The sequence below is a fragment of the Monodon monoceros genome, unplaced genomic scaffold (assembly GCF_005190385.1).
Source record: "Monodon monoceros isolate NGI ecotype Baffin Bay Population unplaced genomic scaffold, NGI_Narwhal_1 Super_Scaffold_4, whole genome shotgun sequence".
Classification (NCBI taxonomy): Eukaryota; Metazoa; Chordata; class Mammalia; order Artiodactyla; family Monodontidae; genus Monodon; species Monodon monoceros.
The window spans coordinates 60,042,513-60,061,449 of NW_021703781.1; the positions used below are offsets into that span (position 1 = coordinate 60,042,513).

The 18,937-nt window shown below is 42.3% G+C and overlaps 1 protein-coding gene across 10 annotated transcripts in view; it reads right to left on the reverse strand.

Annotated features, from left to right (window-relative positions):
* Positions 1–6,485: 6,485 nt before the first annotated feature.
* SORCS1 (sortilin related VPS10 domain containing receptor 1) overlaps positions 6,486–18,937 on the reverse strand; it is a 560,723-nt gene continuing 548,271 nt past the window's right edge. For 3 of the 10 annotated variants that reach the window (XM_029244669.1, XM_029244680.1, XM_029244682.1), the window contains 3 exons: positions 12,033–12,138; positions 11,750–11,910; positions 10,883–11,487 (listed from right to left, as the gene is read on the reverse strand). In XM_029244669.1, coding sequence (XP_029100502.1) covers positions 11,378–11,487; positions 11,750–11,910; positions 12,033–12,138 — 377 coding nt within the window. In that variant the 3' untranslated portion in view covers positions 10,883–11,377. The other 7 variants (XM_029244673.1, XM_029244670.1, XM_029244671.1 and 4 more) reach the window with 7 other exon arrangements.

An 18,937-nucleotide genomic window follows, 5' to 3' on the forward strand; every position in this document is an offset into this window, starting at 1 on the left:
GCTTAATTTTGATAACAATTACATATACATGTGTTGGTGCACATTTACATTCTATAAGAAAGAGAGCCTGAACTTTAACTCTTAGTCATAAAAGCATCAAATGGCTACATATCCACCACCAAGCTTCCTCTGTGAAAGAATAAATAAATAAAGCATTTATAATTAAAAACAATAAAAAGACTGACTTCTGATATAATCACTGATTGGAATCTTTAGGTTACACGTTTTACCTATGGGATTGGGCCAAACACAATCTAGATTTTTTAAGCCTCTTTAGATACTACATTAAATTCAAGAAGCAGCCACTCACCTGGGTCAGTCCTGCCTCCCCAGTCCTTTCCAGGCTTGCTTTCTTCTTGCTTCCCACTTAAGTCTCATGATGCATCATGACTGAGCAGGACATCCCAAACCAAGCAGTATTTTCCCATTTGCAATAATACTGTGGACTCTCATCAGTTAAAAACAAAAACAAAAACATGCTTGGTCAAGTGTGCTTGTATATAACAGAACCACAAGGCTTCATTCTGTGTTATTACTTTTCACACCATGGGCCAAAGTGAGGATGGAAGATCTTGCCCTGCAATGAGGGCACTGGGAAGAAACTTCATTCAGAGGCATGAGGATCAGTAATGAAGCTAATCTCCAATGGACTGAGCCATGTCTGTATCTACAGTTTACATGCAGCCCTCTGAGTGCTGTATGAGCTGCTGGGTTTCAGATTACTCCGTGCTGGTATTTGGAAAACACTTCCTCTATATCCACTTGTTTAACAAAGTTAGTAGCAAATATCAGTTCTTTCCTCTGGGAGGGCTGAGGTGGCCTAACTTCCCCATGTACCACATCAAGTAGGGTGAAAATAGTAGGTTACACTATTTGTGTAACTCAGTAGTAAGGGCTGAGGCAGGATTTGTTGTGTGCTTTCAAAAGAATGATAACTCTTTTCCTTGTGTAAACTCTTTCCCACAGCTATATTTGCAGTAGGGAACTGCAGGAACGTGCAATTTTTCTGTTTTAAACCATCTCCTATTTGTGGCTTACCTGGAGGAGGGCTGGAGGGGAGGGTGGTAGAGTGGAAAGAGGAGTGGTCATATCCATTAGGAGTCCTGGGTTGAAATTCTGACTTGACTACCCTACTGGCTATGTGACCTCGGACATGGGACTTAACCTTCCCAGACCAAGGTTTCTGCATGATTTAAATGAACATACTACCTTGAGGTATTTACATGTTCTAAATTATTTATTCCTTATAACACAGCAAATGTACCATCCATCACCACCTGTGTCTCCTCTCCTTTTGTAGCTCACTGTCCCCTACTTGTATCAAATGCTTCCCATCCTCTTATCCCACAGCTCGAACTCCCTTGTAACATGTTGCATACAATTAAGAGGCTAAAAAGAAGAAACAATACTTACAAGACATTTGAAAATACATCTAGCAATTGGGAATGCTATAGTAGGTAGACCAAATAACGTTCTGATTGTTTCTCTGCCATATTAAAAAAAATTTTTTTTCAATAGTTACCTATGTGCACACATCTGAATAATGTACATATTTATATTTATACTGTAAAATTTTATTAATCATGTTCATGTGTGTGTGTATATACTTGTACAATACATATAAACACAGTTAGCAAAGTTATACAGTTTAAAAATTTTAAACATTTGAAATTTTGTGAATTAAATTGCAGGTACCATAATAGCAAAATGTTTTCATATAAATATAAATATAAATTGATAAAAATGAGATGAAAATTGTCTTGCTCTAGAGAAGCTATCTTTAATTTACTAAAGATATTTAAGTATATACCATCAACAATTTTGAACTTTTCTATGAACTTTACATATATTAAACATAGAACTATTCATAATTATATAATTAGCATAATAAACAAATATATTTTAGATTTACTCCATAACATATTTCTTGTCCTATTTAAAATAGCATTTTTTTCTGACCATATATGTTCATTTTAGAAAAAATATAGAAAATATCCAAAGATATGAGAATTTTAAAAAAACCTGACATTTTACAAGCTAGAAGTAACCAGTGTTACTATATTTTAATCTCTCAGTCTGTCCCTATTTATTTTCTGTACGAATTATTTTCATACTATGTGAAGTCTTAAATTCTGCTTTCTCTTGGCATCACATGAGACTTTTCTCAGGCCATTAAATATTCCTTAGAAAAATAGTTTTACTGGAAGCATTCTACTTTATCATATAGATAAATATAGATATATTATGATTTATTAATAAATTTATAAGTACTGTTTACTGAATTCTTTTCAATGTTTACATTGGCAAGAAGCTTTTATCAATATACATGCATCTATTGAAATATCTTAGTATTGTTCATAGAGTGGCTTCATTATCTAGATAACTTAAGCTTATTTTAAATAATTTAAAGCTTTCTTTACTGGTTCACTTTTCATGGAATACCTTATAAATACCTTTCATACCTTTTCATACTGTCATCTTCTTTAACAAAGAGTTTTGGCCACAGTTGAACATTCTTTGGGCCAAAGTCGTATTTCTAAACGTCATTTGTTGTGGTTGGTGGAAATTGAATGATGCTCTAAGGTTTGTAGAGTGAGGTGGCTGCCAGTCTCCACAGCAGAAGTCCTCAGGCTAATGATGATGGTGAGGAAGGGGAGGATTGGTACTATTTTCTTATCTTTTATCTCTGCTATCAAGCGAGACTTCTTTCTCCTACCAGTACATCCAAACTACTTGGGCTCACGGGCCCAGCCGCTCCGCGGCACGTGGGATCTTCCCGTACCGGGGCACGAACCCGTGTCCCCTGCATCAGCAGGCGGACTCTCAACCACTGCGCCACCAGGGAAGCCCTCAAACTACTTTTAAACTAACATTTGAATTACTGTCAGTTCTGCTATAAAACTTTTTTTGAAGATGTAAATATTTTTTCTAATGTGATTGATATATTAGGAAAAGATTTCAGGATAATGCAAATTTTGTGTTTGCTTATGTGTGATTTTGCCAATGAGAAACATTAGGTGAACACAGAAAACTATACCCAAATGAATTCAGCCGTGTAAAAATACACAGAACACGCACACACACGCTCGCGCGCGCGCACACACACACACACCACGCGAACATCCACCAGTGATCTCCATTTGCCTCTGTGTTAAGAGCCACACCATCCATTTAGTAGCACAACCTTCTGCCAGATTTCAGATCACTCCTTCTACCCCTTTAAAATAACCACAAGCTGTAAGTAGTCAGGGCTCACTTTCACAAGCAAATGTCAGGTCCTCTTCAAGATAAGTATTTTATTTGTGTATTTCTTAACCACTGAACAGTGTATATGTCTCTGAATGGCTGGTTCCTTTTCAGCTTTTGCAACCCAGCAGGACCCTATGGGGCTTTCCCAGAATAGACCCCCTCCTCCCATGTCTTCTACTTGCCTTTTGCATGTGGAAAAACTTTAGTCAAAGAATAAGTTTAATCAGAGACGTGAGAAAATGCAGAAAGAAAGGGAAACTGTGAAGCAAGACAAAATAGTATCAGTTCAGCCATTAAACAAAGTCAAGGACTTTTAGTGCCTTCTCAAGGGCTATAGACATTCTGAGCCACGTCCTTTGAGCTGTTTTGCAGATAATGAAACCTCCACCAGGTGGAGGAAGTTAACTGCATGCTGCCCACAAGCACGTAGACCCCAGACCCATCAACCAGAAAGTTGATGATGTTGACTCCCGATTACCTCACCACCAACCAATCAGAAGAATGTCCACGAGCTGATCACATACCCCACAACCGCCCCCCCCACCCTGTTTTTAAAAACATTTCCCTGAAAGCCTTCAGGGAGTTCAGGCCTTTTAGGCACTAGCTGCCTGGACTCCTCGCTTAGAGCCCTGCAATAAACACTGCACTTTCCTTCACAAGCTGGTGTCAGTAGATTAGCTTTACTGCACGCGGGCAAGTGGACCCAAGTTTGGTTCGGTAACATTTTCAGATCTCAGAGAAGCCAGGGACCAACTCTCCCCTCTCCCATCCCCAGTTACTCTGCTCCCTGTTACGTCTTATTTTTTTTTTTTACCTATAAATATCCTAAAATTATAAGTAGGATACCATTGTATATGTTACCTTAAATTTTATTATTTGTCCCTATTAGAATATATGCCCATGAAGGCAGATATCAGCCTTGTTCAGAGTGGTATTATCATCACCTAAAATGTTTGTACCACATATGGATTAATAATTATTTGTATTTTATAAACCAAAGATCCCTTCTCATGTATTTAACATGGAAACTATAACAGTTATTTCTTTATATATGTCCATCTGGAATTAATTTGGGATTCCCCCATTCTGAAAGTGTGAGCCTAACATGTATTTTCAAAATACTCTTAACCTCTAAGAAATAGGAAAACAAATTACATCATGATTCAGAAACCAAACTTAGGCCTTTGTTTTTCATGCTACTTGCTAGCCAGTTTTTTTTCTAAACTGCAATTATTTCACTTAAATTAATATCTAAGAATAGCTCCCTGAATACAGCAGCTTGAGTGGCAACAGAGAGGAAGGGCAAGGACATGCTGATTCTTGACAAATGACCAACTGAACATGTAATTAGAGGTGCTAGCTAGGTAAGGGGAGTCGGACCAAGAGGCCACCTCAGAGGTCTTTGCTAAATGAAGTGGACTTGCTCACCACACTAAACTGAAAATCACACTAAACTGAAAAGGGCTGAGTTTCAGCAAACATTTATCTAGTGCCTCCTAATGGTGATGTCCAGTGCTGTCAGCTGGAGGCTGAAGGAGTGAAATGAAAAATAGAAGAGCATAGAATTTGGTGAGAAAGGTGTAAAAGGACATACGTAAACATAATGCCACATTTTATTTATTTTTTAACATCTTTATTGGAGTATAATTGCTTTACAATGGTGTGTTAGTTTCTGCTTTATAACAAAGTGAATCAGCTATACATATACATATGTCCCCATATCTCCTCCCTCTTGCGTCTCCCTCCCTCCCACCCTCCCTATCCCACCCCTCTGGGTGGTCACAAAGCACCGAGCTGATCTCCCTGTGCTATGTGGCTGCTTCCCACTAGCTATCTATTTTACATTTAATGCCACATTTTAAATACGCGTTGTTTAAAGGGGGATACGTGAAAGAATGGCACCAAGAAAGGAACGCCAACTATTTAATAAGTACCTTTGGGTTGAAGGAGATTTGTTGGACTTGACGTGGGCAGAACTTGAGAGAGGTGCTGTGCCAGTCACCCATCTGTGTTCTCAAGTCCACTTCCCACTCCTCCTTGTTCTACTTAGTAATTCAGAAAACTACATCTCCCAGGCTCCACTGCCCACTGGCTTGGGCTGGGAAACATTGGCTGGAGATGGGAGGCCTGGAGCAAGCTCCCCTTCCCCCTCTTCTCTGCTTGGGCAGCACTGCTGGCAATGGCCATGTCTCCTCTGTGGCTCCAGCTTCTGCCAGACACATCCTCCCTGACTTCAGCTTCCATCTGGTGGTCCTGGGTCCTGGGCTCTAGGGATCCCTTTGTCCTTCCAGCCCAGGGAAGATAGAGCCTTCCTCTTGATGCTCATCTTGGAGTCACTTCACCTTCCCCTATTTGGCATCTTGGCTCTTCAGTTACTCAAGCAACAAATTGCCTGAATCAAATCCCCTCTGTCTGAAATCCCTAGGAATGACTTTTGTTTGACTGCCTGTACCGTCAGTGACACAGGAGATAAGCTGCCCTTGATGGAGAAAAGCAGTATAGGCTCTGGCCTGGAAAATAACGATGGGTTGGAAGGAAGACTTAGTCTGTGGGAAAGGAAAGGTGAAAGGCCACCTAAAAAACAACAGAAATTCCAATTGCGTGCTGAGACCGTCCTAATGAGGCAATGCCATTCCAAGCCTGGCAGGTCTTTGAAAAGGCTAAGGAGGGTTTTGTGCCTGCACGAATGTTTCAACCAAATACAAGGACAAAATGTTGACCAAGAAAAGATACCACAAGGCCAAAAGGATTTGGATCCAGTCCACCTCTTTATTTTCCACCAAGTTTAAATCAGCTATTTGGGACTCTTGGAAATGACTCACCCACTCAGAATACCAGAGCTGGAAGGTGTCCTTTTCCTTCAAATTGTATGCATGAGGACACTAAAGCTTTGCTCAAGGTCACACAGCTGGTAGAGCTGGAAGGAGAACTCCACTGTCCTGATTCCAGTATCAAAGCCATCATTACTCTAGCATTTGAGCTCTTTCCACTCCCCAAGTTTCAGTTCATTACATGCAGGTTTGGTCCTTCAGTAACTACAAGCTTCTGAACAAATTTGAATGGGTTTGTTCCATATCAATAATTTCTCATTTTGAATGAACAATAGTGAGAATGTTACTCATTCCAATGTAACCAGCTTGGAGTGATTTTTTTAAATATTATAGAATAAAGTAACAGTAAAGCAACAGATATTACACAGTCACCTGAAATGCAGGTTAGAATTTAGGTGGCAGAATATATATCCTACGTTGATAACAAAAAACCCAAAACTCCCCAAAAACCAAACCCCTCAAACCTGTAGTGTTTACTAAATTCTCATGCAATTAGTCTTTATGAAACCCTATAGATGCATCGCTTCTATATCTGGACTGAACACCAAAGTTTGGAATAAAATAAACACCTTGAGGCATAGACTTCAGAGACATTATCTGTTTAATAAATATGACTGTAAAAGCAATAAACAAGAGCAATTATACATTACACTACATAGTATTTAACAAAAAATACATCAAAAAGTCATTTTAAAATTAGAAGTAGTTCAATACTATAAGAAAACTTTCTTTCTTTTTTTTTTTTTTTTTTAATTGGCTTCCTATAAAAATAAGTTGGCAAATGAGGGAATTTCAATGCTCAGTTGGAATCCTGGAAAACACAGAACAGCTGCCAAGCACCCCATTCCTCTCAAAGTTGCTGTTTGGAACTTCTGAAAAAAAGCAAAGCAAACCTCTGCATTTTGGACAGTGAATCCAATTAAAAATAAGGCAAAGGAGAAAATGTTGGTTGGGTAGTTCAGGGTAGAGCACGCACAGTTTGCCTTCCGGGATTTTGGAAAACATTGCAATATCAGATTTGTAGCTTGCCCTGAATCTTACCTTCCCCATCCATCCCTCCCCACCCATTCCTCTGGCCTCAAGCCTACCAAACTCCTCATTGTGTCTGCACCTGCTGTTGTTGAGTAGGTAGGCACTTGGGTCCCTCCCATTGGCAGCTTCTCATTACTACCTTCTCTTCGGGATTGAGCTGGCATGGCCTAGTACAGTGGTTCTCCAACTTTAGTGTATTTCACAATCACCCGAAGAGCTTGTAAAAACAGATTGCTGGGCCCCAACCCTGGAGTTTCTAATTCAGTAGGTCTGGGGTCAGTGGGACCCAAAATCTGTGTTTCTAACAAGTCCGAGGTGATGCTGATACTGCTGGTCTGGGTACCACGCCTTGAGAAACATGGAGCTAGATCATAAGAATAATAAGGTCCCCTCTGAGCAGTACTTTGCCTCACTAGTCTCCTACAGGTGGGAGGGAGCTCTGAGGAGAGGCACATGAGGACCCTGGAGATGCTGAATCTAGAACCAGCCATCTCTGATCACTTTCCAAAATGCCAGGCATCTCATGTCCACCTCTATTTTAGGTTAGGACTTACAAGCCCTTCTTCGTTATGTCTTCTCATGTATTCATTCATTTCTTCTTTCAACAAATAACTTTCTTAATACCTACTCTAGGCAAGGCACTGTGCTAGATTGAGTGTTATTCCCTTTTTCATAGTTTAACAATGAAAATTATTGAACTGCAACTCTGAGGACTCCCTGTACTGTTGTGAATGAGCCTCTTTTGGTTTCCAAACACTCTGTTTTCCAGATAAAATTTGGGAGGCTCCAACTGAAGAGATTCAATGAGGATGTTTCCCATGGGATAGGAAGCCTGGCAGGTCAGGGATCATTTGAGTTCTACAAATAGACGGCTGCCTTAGGCATAATCCGTTTCCCACATTCATACGGAGCATCTTCAGCCATAAAATCTTCTGCTTGATTAACTTCTGACTGAAGTGTTGCTACTCTTCCCCTACTTGAGCTACACAAGGGCAGTGGTTGTCAGGATCTTTAGGGCACCCCCACTGTCCCCAGGGCCCTGTTATACCCTGACGCTGGCCTGGGGACATGGCCAAGTAGGAGGCTACACTCTGAGAGGTCTTTTGAAACCACTTTCTCCTACATTTTAAAGTGGGCTTTATCCAATCCATAATGCTCCAAGGGCTCCTGCTTCACATACTTTTGTTTCCCTCTTTCTCTGAACCTTCTTTCATGATGGCCCTGGGAGAACTGGGATTTCTTCATGCTTTGAGCCCATCTGCTTGAGTCTGATAACTCCTCCCCTTTATGCTTATTAAATTTTCCTTTGCTGATACTATGTTCAGAGATCAGAGAGCACACATGTAAGAAGTCTAGGGTCATCTTACAATAATCACAATCCCATCCTAATATAAGACAAGACCTCCGTATAATCTCAAGACTTTTTGACACTCAAACATCAGATCCATTAACCTGCTTCTTCTTCTGCTTAACATCGGTTTCATTTTACAAATACTTTCACTCCACTGTGAGAGGGGAAATACTGGGTAATGGCGACCCTCACAGGAGGAAATTGCCCTGCCACATAGTAACACGTTCAAAACATTTCTCACAAGAATCTTCTGGAATCTGACTGCAGGAGACTTTTGTTAATGTGTGACAAAACCACTATTCATCTGTATGCTTTCTTTTCTAAGGTACATGGGCCAGGTTTGAATTGCTTTGCATATCTCAACTCTTTCACACACATTATATGTTTCCAGGGGGGAAAGGCAAGGATATTTGGAAGAGGCAGGTCTACAGGGGGATACAAAAAAAAAATAATAATACATGAAGGTAAACCCTGCAGGGCAGGATGCTGCTTGGTCAGTGTGTATGGAGGCTGCATGCATGGGCGTGTGCAAAGTTGACAGAGAGATCATTAGCTTTGGGTGGTGGAGGCAGGGTTGCCAGAGGCGAGGGCAGTATTTAAAGAACATCAGGATGAATGCCCAGAATCTAGCAACATGTTTGGGAAGAAAAGGCAGGAGCAGTTGAAGGATAACTTGGGGACTGGAAGGAAGAGACACAAAGACATTGACAGATCACGACCACATGTGAACAGTAAACAAATGGGAAGGTAAGAATGCGGGTAACTGGGATTCTGTTTTCTACACAGGGCAGGAGTAGGGAAAGCTACGAGGGGAAGCTATCGTGATGGGAAGCGGGGAACAGGAAACACAGGTCCACTTTTGACACTCCTGCCGGACTGCCTTCCTTCTTTCCCTATTCTGCCTGCATCCATGGAACTTGAACTTGCTTCTTCGTCCCTGTGGCCGTACAGAATGGAGAAGGCAACCTGTGGCCCCTGCCGGCCAACAGAGCTCCCAAAGATAAGTTAGAAGGGAAAAATGGCAACAAGTGGAACAGAGAAACAGCCCAGGGTTTCAAACTCCTGTGCATGTCTTTGTGTCTTGTGAAAAGGGCTGGGGTAGCTAATCCACCCATCAGCCTGTAGTGCTAAAATAGCTGTTAAGTCTAGAGCCAAGAATATTTCCAAAAATACATGCAGATTTCCTTGGCCTATATATGTTAGGAATTTTCTACAAACACAACCAATCAGAAAAAAGAGAGAGGAGAAGAAAGGGGGAGGGGAGTGTTTTTTCCATTAAAATAGAGCACCTGTACACTGCCCCTCCAAGCATGTTCTCAAGGTACTGTCCACATGCACAGGCTTAAAGCTAAAAACCCTTGTTGTCTGTGTCTGAAGAATTAAAAAGTCCCGATGCAGTGAGTGTTTGTTTGTTTAGATTTTGATTGTTTTTACTTTATTTGTTTGCTTTTGTTTTTACTGGCGTCCTCCAGTCAAACATTTACATAGGTAGGGATTTCTTTTGTGCTTTGATTCTCTGCAACTATGGAAATACTTCCTGGCAAAATAGGAAACAGAACAACAAAGAAAAAAACACAAAGTTAGTGGTCATGGAGAAGGGTGCACTTGACAAGAGCGAAATTCTTTCCTGATCAGCAGGTCGCCTGTAGCCTTTGGGGGTTTTCCTTAAATGGCAAATTGAGCCCCAGCAGATCCCCGCTTTGGCGTTGAAGGTGGAGTGGCGTGTCTTGCTCTTTGCAATCGGAGAGATGAGTCACCAGGTTGAGTAGAAGGGGAGGAAGGGGAGGGTAAAGCTACTCTCCTAAGAGAAAACGTGTAACACTTACTCATTTAATGACACTGGCAATGGAAAGGTGTCAGAGACGGTGTAACGTGCTGGGAGCTCTTCCTGGCGAAGGAGGGATTGCTACTTTAATAAAGCGAACAGTGGCTGTGCTTCATACCCCATGGAAATGGGACTGAAAACCAAATGACCCACAAAAATGCACTTAGAAGCTTTAGAAGTAAATAGGGTGAACGCTTCTCTGGACTTGAAGACAGAAAAGCCTTTTTCTTTTTAACCCAAAGCAATTACGCATTTCTCACCGTCTCCCCAAATAAGAGGAAGCACACTGTGAAAACTGGACGCCAGATGCAGGGCCATTGTTATTATTACCTCTGATATGAGCCTGGCAGCACATTTAAATTTCGCCTTAATACAGCCACAGAACGTTCCCATGTTCACTTAAAGAGAAGGCTCTGCTTCCCTTTAAGTACTCATTTTTTTCCCCAGGTACCAGATTAACAGTCATAGGACGTTCTAGGTGATTTGGCATTATCACATCAGAGTGAAGCATGAATGCTTATATAATAATTTATCCATCAGAGTCAGCAATGCAGGGTCTAGATGGGAACGTTTACAGCTTCAAGTCCTAGGGTCATCACACAGGAGGAAACAAGGAGAGAAATGGATCACAATGGTGGCCCCATGGGTTTATCTAATTTCCTGGGAAATTACCTCCACAATAAATAGTAGAACTTAGCAATGACCCTGAGACTCTCTATACCTAGCTGTTGGCTTCCCATGCTTCCTCCCCAGACAGAGAGTGAGCCCTATTGAATTACGCTGAAATCCAGTTTTAAGACTCCTGGTAGGGCACAGGTGAAAAGGAGGAAGAAATCTGCCAATCTGCTCTGTCACAGTCTAACCCTCCAGCACTCTCTCTCAGGAAACCCCACTCCTGAGATAAGTTCTGCCAACTTCATGGCTCTTGAATTCTCAGGTTCCATGTTTCCTGGGGGGCAGTTTTTGATTACTGCTAGATTTAAAAAAATCCCAGGGTGATCAGTCTGTCTTTCTTCTATGCATGTTCTGGAGCCGTGTGCCCTCCTTAGAGCTGTCTCCAGGTGATGCTGCCACAGCTTGCTCTAGTCATTATACACCCTCAAACCATGCCCAGCCCTCCAGACCAGCAGATCCAGCCTCTGAGGCCTGCCCTTCTTGTATATTGTTAGAACGAACACTTTGCTCTTTGACCATGAACACTTGAAGCCCAATGTTTCAGCAAGGGTTTTTGAAAAAAAGAGGAATAAACTCATAAGAGAAAAAAAAAACAATAGGAGCAAGAAAGGTTTTTTTTTTTTTCTCTCTCTAATGGAAAGAAGCAGGGAAAGAGGCATCTTAGCTGTTTCTCTCAAGGGTGTTAGAGCAGAAAAAGTGGTTACTTCAAGCCAGGAAGGGGTTAGAGAGAGAGCCAGCCATTGACTACTCAGGCTGAACAGCTGAGGGCTGCCAGGAATCATTTACCTATGAGCTGGGACTCCACCTTCTCATCTATCAGCTGGCCAGGCCGCCTGAGCTCAGTCTGAGGGATACAGGGCCTGCTTTCAGGGTGACTGACTTGACTGACCATCTCTTGTTCTTTCTCATTCTGCATCTGGGCATAAACATTAATCCCCGGGATCTTCCTAAAACATTAACAGAAACCATCACTGCTGTGCACGGGACACGGACATCGCTGCGACAAATGCTTCTGAACCTGTCATGGGAGAAGGGGGAAGGGGGGAGACACGGACGGAGGGACACGCACCTTTTGAACTTGTAGATGACGAACACCGCCAGCCCCACAAACACCACGGACAGCAGCATCAGCATGGCGGAGCCACTATGGGTTGGAGTGAGGTCCACCAGCGGGGCTAGGGGAGAAAGCAAGGCATGGTCATGGTCACAAGCGGGCAGGTGGGTGGGCGTGACTCTGCGACAGGCTTGCACTGTTCACACAGAGGCACAGTGAGTCCCGGAAAACCACGTGGGACGTACACACAAGACGCACGTCACACGGCTTGACATGAAGATGCATCTGAGCCTGTCCCAGCCCCCAGAAGGCTCCAGCAGGCCTGTTCAAGAAGCACAGTGGAAAATTTAAAGCACAGACTCTGGAGCCAGACTGCTTGGATTCAAGGCCTGCTCTATCACGTGCTGGCTGTGAGCTCCTGGGCAAATTACTTCACCTTCATGTGGCTGATAGGGTGACATGAGAATAAAAGTGCACATCTCATTAGGTGTTTGTGAGGATCAAATGAATTGATGTATGTAAAGCACTGGCAACAGTGCTAGGCACATAGTAAGACCTTTATATAAATCTTAGCTTTTATTGCTACTGCTATTATTACTTTGAATCAATATTTATAATAATAAGTATTAAATTTTCCTATACTCTGAATGAAAGCTTTTCCCGCTAAGCAATGCAGAAAACCAGAAAAAAACATCAACAGGAATATTTTTATGAATTATCCAACCCCTCTAACACCTATCCCAGCAGCTGCCATATGAGAGAAAGGACTGGTTGCTTACATTTTTTGCACTTAGAAACTGATGGCTAAGTGAACATTTTACAAGGGCAGCTGCTCTGATGCTGGAGGAGGAATGTGCAGTCCAGGGTCGTCTCCATAACTTGCCCAAGTCCTGGCAGCTCACGCCAGGAGGTGCCAGCCTCTCAGAGGCAGTGAGTTCTCCACTTGGGCCAAAGAGATGCCTTGGCAGCCATAAAAGATTCTCCCTCCTTAACTTTGCTTGTAGCGTGCAGCTCTGGGCAACACGTCTCTCTGCCTCCAAACCCTGCTCCTCTATCTCAGGGTCAAGCCTGCTCTACTTTAATGACTTCGTTTGCAATTAATTTTTACCCTCTAGAAAAGTGATATTTTGCAAACATAGCATAGCTCCAGCATAAAAGGCAAAGCCACACGTACCCCTTAGAAACCTGGATGCGGACCTTTACCTTCCATCAATCTAAGCAAAGCCTGATACCCAGAAATTCAGGTGACCTTTAAGCACCATTTTCCGTGGCTTTTCTCTGTTGAAAGCCAAGAGCACAACATTCTGGTCACCCAGCTAAAAAAATCAAGAATAGGTGACTGTAATGTTGATGATTTCAGACAAGACCCGAGACTGCTTCTGCTCTGTCTGGTTGTTGAAGAATTACTTCCCAGCCACGCAGTAACCACTACTGGAAAGCCTATCCCATGTACCAGTTTGGGTGAAAAACACAAGTCAAGCCCTTTTTCTCAGAAAACAGGCTTAGTTATTTTAGTAGAATCGGCTTTTAGGAAGCACTAAAATGAAGCAACCTCTGTGATTCTCTCTCCTCTGTGAGTCAAGCAGAGCTTAAGCTGTGAGGTATGAGTGTGTGACGAGACAGGAGTGGTTCACTGAATGTAACACCCAAGGCAAATGTGCTTCCAGCTCGAAATTGAAAACTTAAGGTCTCTTTCATTTACTTAGGCAAACACAGTGCAAAGGAGTCCAGAAATGCTTCAGAACTCGTACCACTATTGGCAGGAAGTCAGGAGGGAAAGAACACCTTCCATTTATCATAGACATTATTGCAATTGACTTTCACCAATGGAAGGTGGGGCGGTGATCATCACTGAGCAGACACGAACAGTGAGGGCCTCGATGGTTAGTGTCATTCCAAAGGACTCAGAAACAGTGAATGGAAGAACTATGACTTAAACCAAGTCTCTATTTCTCTCTCTCTCTCTCTCTCTCTCTCTCTCTCTCTCTCACACACACACACACACACACACACACACAGTTTTCTATATACTTCAACCCTGGGCTAATTTCAGCAGGAGATATCTAAAATTTAAAAAGATATTTCTGAGAATGGGGATGAAGGGTAAAAGTAGATCACAAGAAGCAACTTAACAAGTGACAAAGTCAAAATATTATTAAGTTTTCAAAGGACCAGTTAGAATCCTAGGTCATTCACTTTTCAACATTGATGACACGTATATGCACATATATATGCATATGTGTGTATTTATGGGTGGTAGTTGTGCATAGAGAAATGGAGCCTCATGCACCCACCACCCTTCAACAACCCGCAGATAATGTTATTTCTACCCCCGTCCAGTGCCCACAAACCCCAACGCTGGATTATGTTGAAGCAAATCTCAGTGATCGTACAATTTCACCTGTAAGTCTAAAAGATAAGGTCTCTCTCACTCTCTTTCTCTGGACATTATCACAATACCGTCATCATACTTATGGAAATAATACTGGAAAGCTATTTTAAAGGTAATCTTCTAATGCAAACCCCTAATGTGACAGGGAACAAAGGGAGGCTCAGGGAGGAGCTCCAGATTGTAAGGATGGTTCGAGGCAGGTTAGCTTGATTAGCTGAGTTTCTGATTCCCAGCCAAACGCTCTTGCAGAAGACGCAGAAGAATCTCAGTGGTATGGAGCAACCAGGAAGAATACCGAGGCTGCTTGAAAGGGTTGGCATTTGAAATGAACGGAAAACTAAAGAGAGGAAATTGCTCTAGCCAGGCTCTCACTGACACAGAAAGCAAACACGCAAATGGACACTATTTCCCTTCTCTTCCCTTCCCCCTCCTGTCTCTACCCATCACAAGCTGAGGTCTTTCAATTCTAAACCACTCCCACTCAAATCATCATTCATAAACAGGTGGCGTTAACAGTGTTAAATAATTAGCATATTACTTTGGGAAAATGAGCTTCTGTATCCTGAGTTCTAACATGTGTGCTCTCCGCTCCCAGCCCCACCCTATCTCTGCATCACTTAGTCACTGCTTAGTGGCAAGAAGCAGGCAAGCAGGCAGCAGCGGTGAGAAGTTGAGTACCACTGCCCTCTGGGTCCCGGGCGTGGCTTCTGCTGGCTGATCTGTGCCTGAGTATAAACCGGACTGCCATTGCTCCACACAGCCTCAGATGCATGGCTTAGTTTGCCCAGCACTAGTAGGTGGGTTTGTGTGTGTTTTGCTGGGGAATGAAAACTTGTGATAAATGGGTTTTAGCTTGCTGTGTGCAATAAGCATAAATTAATCCCTCTCCAACTGCAGCCTAAACAAGGTAGAAGGGGCAAGTGCTGAGTGGTTTATTTGCCACTCTTCACAAACACAGTAAAGCATGGTCATGGGGTACAGCACGTGACTTAACGATTCCAAGTCTGGGGCTGGCACACATCATTTCTACAATCCTGCAGAAATGCACTGCGTTATTATATTCTATTCAAGAGGACCCAGATTGATTATAATAATAGTGCTGCTTACAGGAATAACAAGTCTTCTTGTGAAAAGTGATTGATACACAGTGAGTGCTAAATACAAAGTCACAGCTAACGTGTATGAGAGAAGAGTGAACTTAAAACGCCATGTGTGGGGTGAGGTAACTGATATGGTCCCTTTTTGAAATCAGATTCTTACCTGGCCGCTTGCTGACAAGCTAAATGACTTACACTGAACCTCAGTTTTCTCGTCTGCATAATGGAGATAAAACTAGTGCCTGTTTTAGCAAGTTGTGAGAATAAAATAAGATGAAATTTATAAAGCACTGACAGGGTGTCTGGCACATGCCAATAGTTTTAAAAGTGTCATATCATTGCTATCATATTTCTGAAAGTGTATTCTACAGAGAACAAGCCCTGAAAAATGACTAGAGTCCATGGTCAGATAATTTTGGGAAATGGTATATGTGGCATTCCCCATCTTGAAGATTCAGTATATGAAAGCTGATAGCAGTCCTTCAGGAAAGAAACTCATAAGACTCCACCACAGAGTTTCACAAAGTCATTAGAGCACAGACCCTTTACAGACTTAGGTCCCACATAACACACTTTAGGGAATGCCTCACCTGGAGCATCACTAAGCCCTTTTGCTGCAGCCTTGCCCCTTTGGGTTATTTCTAAGTTTTAAAGTCAACAATATGGCAGCATCACCTGGTGAAGCCCCACAAATACCCTTACTGCTGTCTGTATTGACTCTCATTCTATCAAAGGGGCTTTCTTGGAGGACTTCTACCTGCTCTATGACCTTGGAACTTTGAACTCGTACTGCATTTCTAATCCAGAAGTGAGTGCTGTCAAGAAGTTACAAAAGCAAGTTCAACTTTGTCATAACTTGCTTTTATTTTTCCTCTCCTGTCTCCAAAGCAGACCCAAGCCAGCCTTTACTTACATGCCTTGAATATCATAAAATCCATGTGGCTGAAATCTCTTTTTCAGAAATTAAGGTTATATGGGAATGGCACGGAGAACGTTTATCTAGACCATAGAAAGGGTTGACAGGCCTTTATGACAGAGCACCCTCATTCGTCTAATAGCCCTTCCTTCCAGTTCAAGTCCAAACCCAATCATAACAGTCTTAAGGATTGCTACAGCCTCTTGATCATAAAGCCATGATCCTGCAGGCCAGATTGGGTGGGAATTCCCAGGGAAGGCTCTAATGACTAGTGAAGCGTGGCTACTAGTTTTAAACTGGACATGGGTCTTCAGGAACACCTAGTCACCTCAGGTTGAGGTCACTTGGCCAAATAATGACAACCGTGGATACCTCAAAGACCAAACTTATCACTGTAACTGACAGACAGGAAGAGAAGGATGCCTTTTGGTTTTCTAGGGTGGCAAGTCAGTGAGGTATCCTGTTTACTATGTAAAGCGTTTCTCAAAGTATAATTTCCCGACCACGTGAATCAGAATCACCTGGAGAACTTGTGAAAACGCAGTTTCCTAGGCTTCACTTGAGAAAAAATATATCAGTCTCTGAGAGTGAGTCCCAGAAATCTACGTGTGGAACAAGCTACACAGGTCATTATTATGCATACCAGCTTGAGAGTACTGTGTGGTAAGCCCCTCCTACTGTCACTCATAAAACACCCAGTTCTTATCTTTAGAGTGTGCCTGACCTTTATACACCCTGGGTCACTAAAACAAAACAAAACAAAAAACCACATCCCTTGATTGTTAATAGTACTTCAATCCCATTACGACTTCAGGAGAATTTTCTAAACTACCTAAAAGGCATCTCAAATCTCCCCTGAGACTGCTCAGCCCCATCTAGATTAATTGCGTTACTGGATCAATTCTCTACTTCTTTCTGTACCCATGCCTCGAGCACCTTGAATTTGAAGCTTCTCCTACGAAGAGGTGAAATCTGTTTCCTCACCCCCTTGAATCTGGGCTAGCACTGGGACTTGATTTGGCAATGGCATGCAACACAAGTGATGGTGCTCCAGTTGTGAGCTTCAAGGCCTTGTGCACCTTTGCTCTCTCTCTTGGAATCCTATCATGGCCACGTGTGAGCAAGCCCAGGGAAGCCCACTGAAGGAGATGAGAGACCATGTGGAGCAGAGCTTAATTATCCCAACTGAGGCTGTTCTAGAGCCAGCCTACAGCCAGCTGACCCCCAACACGGGGACAGCTCAGTCGAGATCAGCAGAGCTCCCTACCCAAGAATCCATAGCTGACTGCAGACACACAATGAGCACAGATAAATCCAGAAGAACCACCGAGCTGATCCATAGACTCATACATTGTTAAGCCACTGAATTTCGGGGTGGTTTGTTACATAGTAATAGCTTATTAACATCTTCTCTCTTCAAAACTCTTCTCTTCCAACTGATTAAACATCCAATTAGTAATTCTTACTATTGGGCTCTATATTATCAAATTCTTGGTATGGACGTCTGTCCCCACTGGCAGGGTGCCAGGGTGTAAGTAACATGACCATAAATGTTCTTTTCCAAACCAGGACACTTTAAGAATGAAAGGAAATGCTATGAAAACTGATGTAGACACAACAGATATGGCCTGACAGTCTTGGTCACTGTAGGTGTAAGAAACTTGGTGTCTAAAAGGTAGCTTGTCCTAGATTCTGGTATCTTCTCTGTATCATGTATGTGTTCTCCTGCCTTCATTTTCTCCTGCCAATTTCTCTGGACTATCTGCCTTGCCTTTCCCATGGGGAACTGTACCTCCTGCATCCTAACTACTGCTTCTTTCCAATTTGATGCATGCTTGTACCCCATTTCTGAACTGTTCATCTGATCACTCTTTCCTGACCATTCTCTGCCCAAGAGATTCTAGGTGCATCCTCAGGCCAATTACCCTATAGTCATTTCGTGCCTTTTTATGGGCCCAGGAAATCTTAGAAAAAAGTGGTGAAGAAAGAATCTTTAGAGTCTACAGAGCAACTTCATTGCTGGTATATTTATGAAAGTATCACATTTGGTTTAGTCACATTGGATGTCATGTTTAACATCTCAGCACCTGTTATTAATTATCATAATACCATAAAAGCTTAATAACTGTTAAAAACCACTGGGTACACGTGTCTGTGAAACAGCTTAATTATTTGTAGAGGAAAAAAATGATTTGGGGGGAAAAACAGAAGGAAGGAAAAATATTACTAGCATGACTTTACTCGCAAAAGACTTGTAAGTGATAACCGTGTAGGTAATAAGGCAACCAGAGACTAAAGAGACAGAAAAATGTATTTGGCTGGGGAAGAATTCCACTAGTACTAATTTCATCCCTAAATGGCAAATGTTATTGCAACAATTTATTTTACTTTACAGTTCCGAGCTCCACAACTCTACGATTTGGCATCTGCATCCATAACGATGTGGCTTAGATTATAGTGAATTTTCTAAAGCTTCTGGACGCGTGCTAATTCTGCCTTCAAGTGGAAGGGGTTT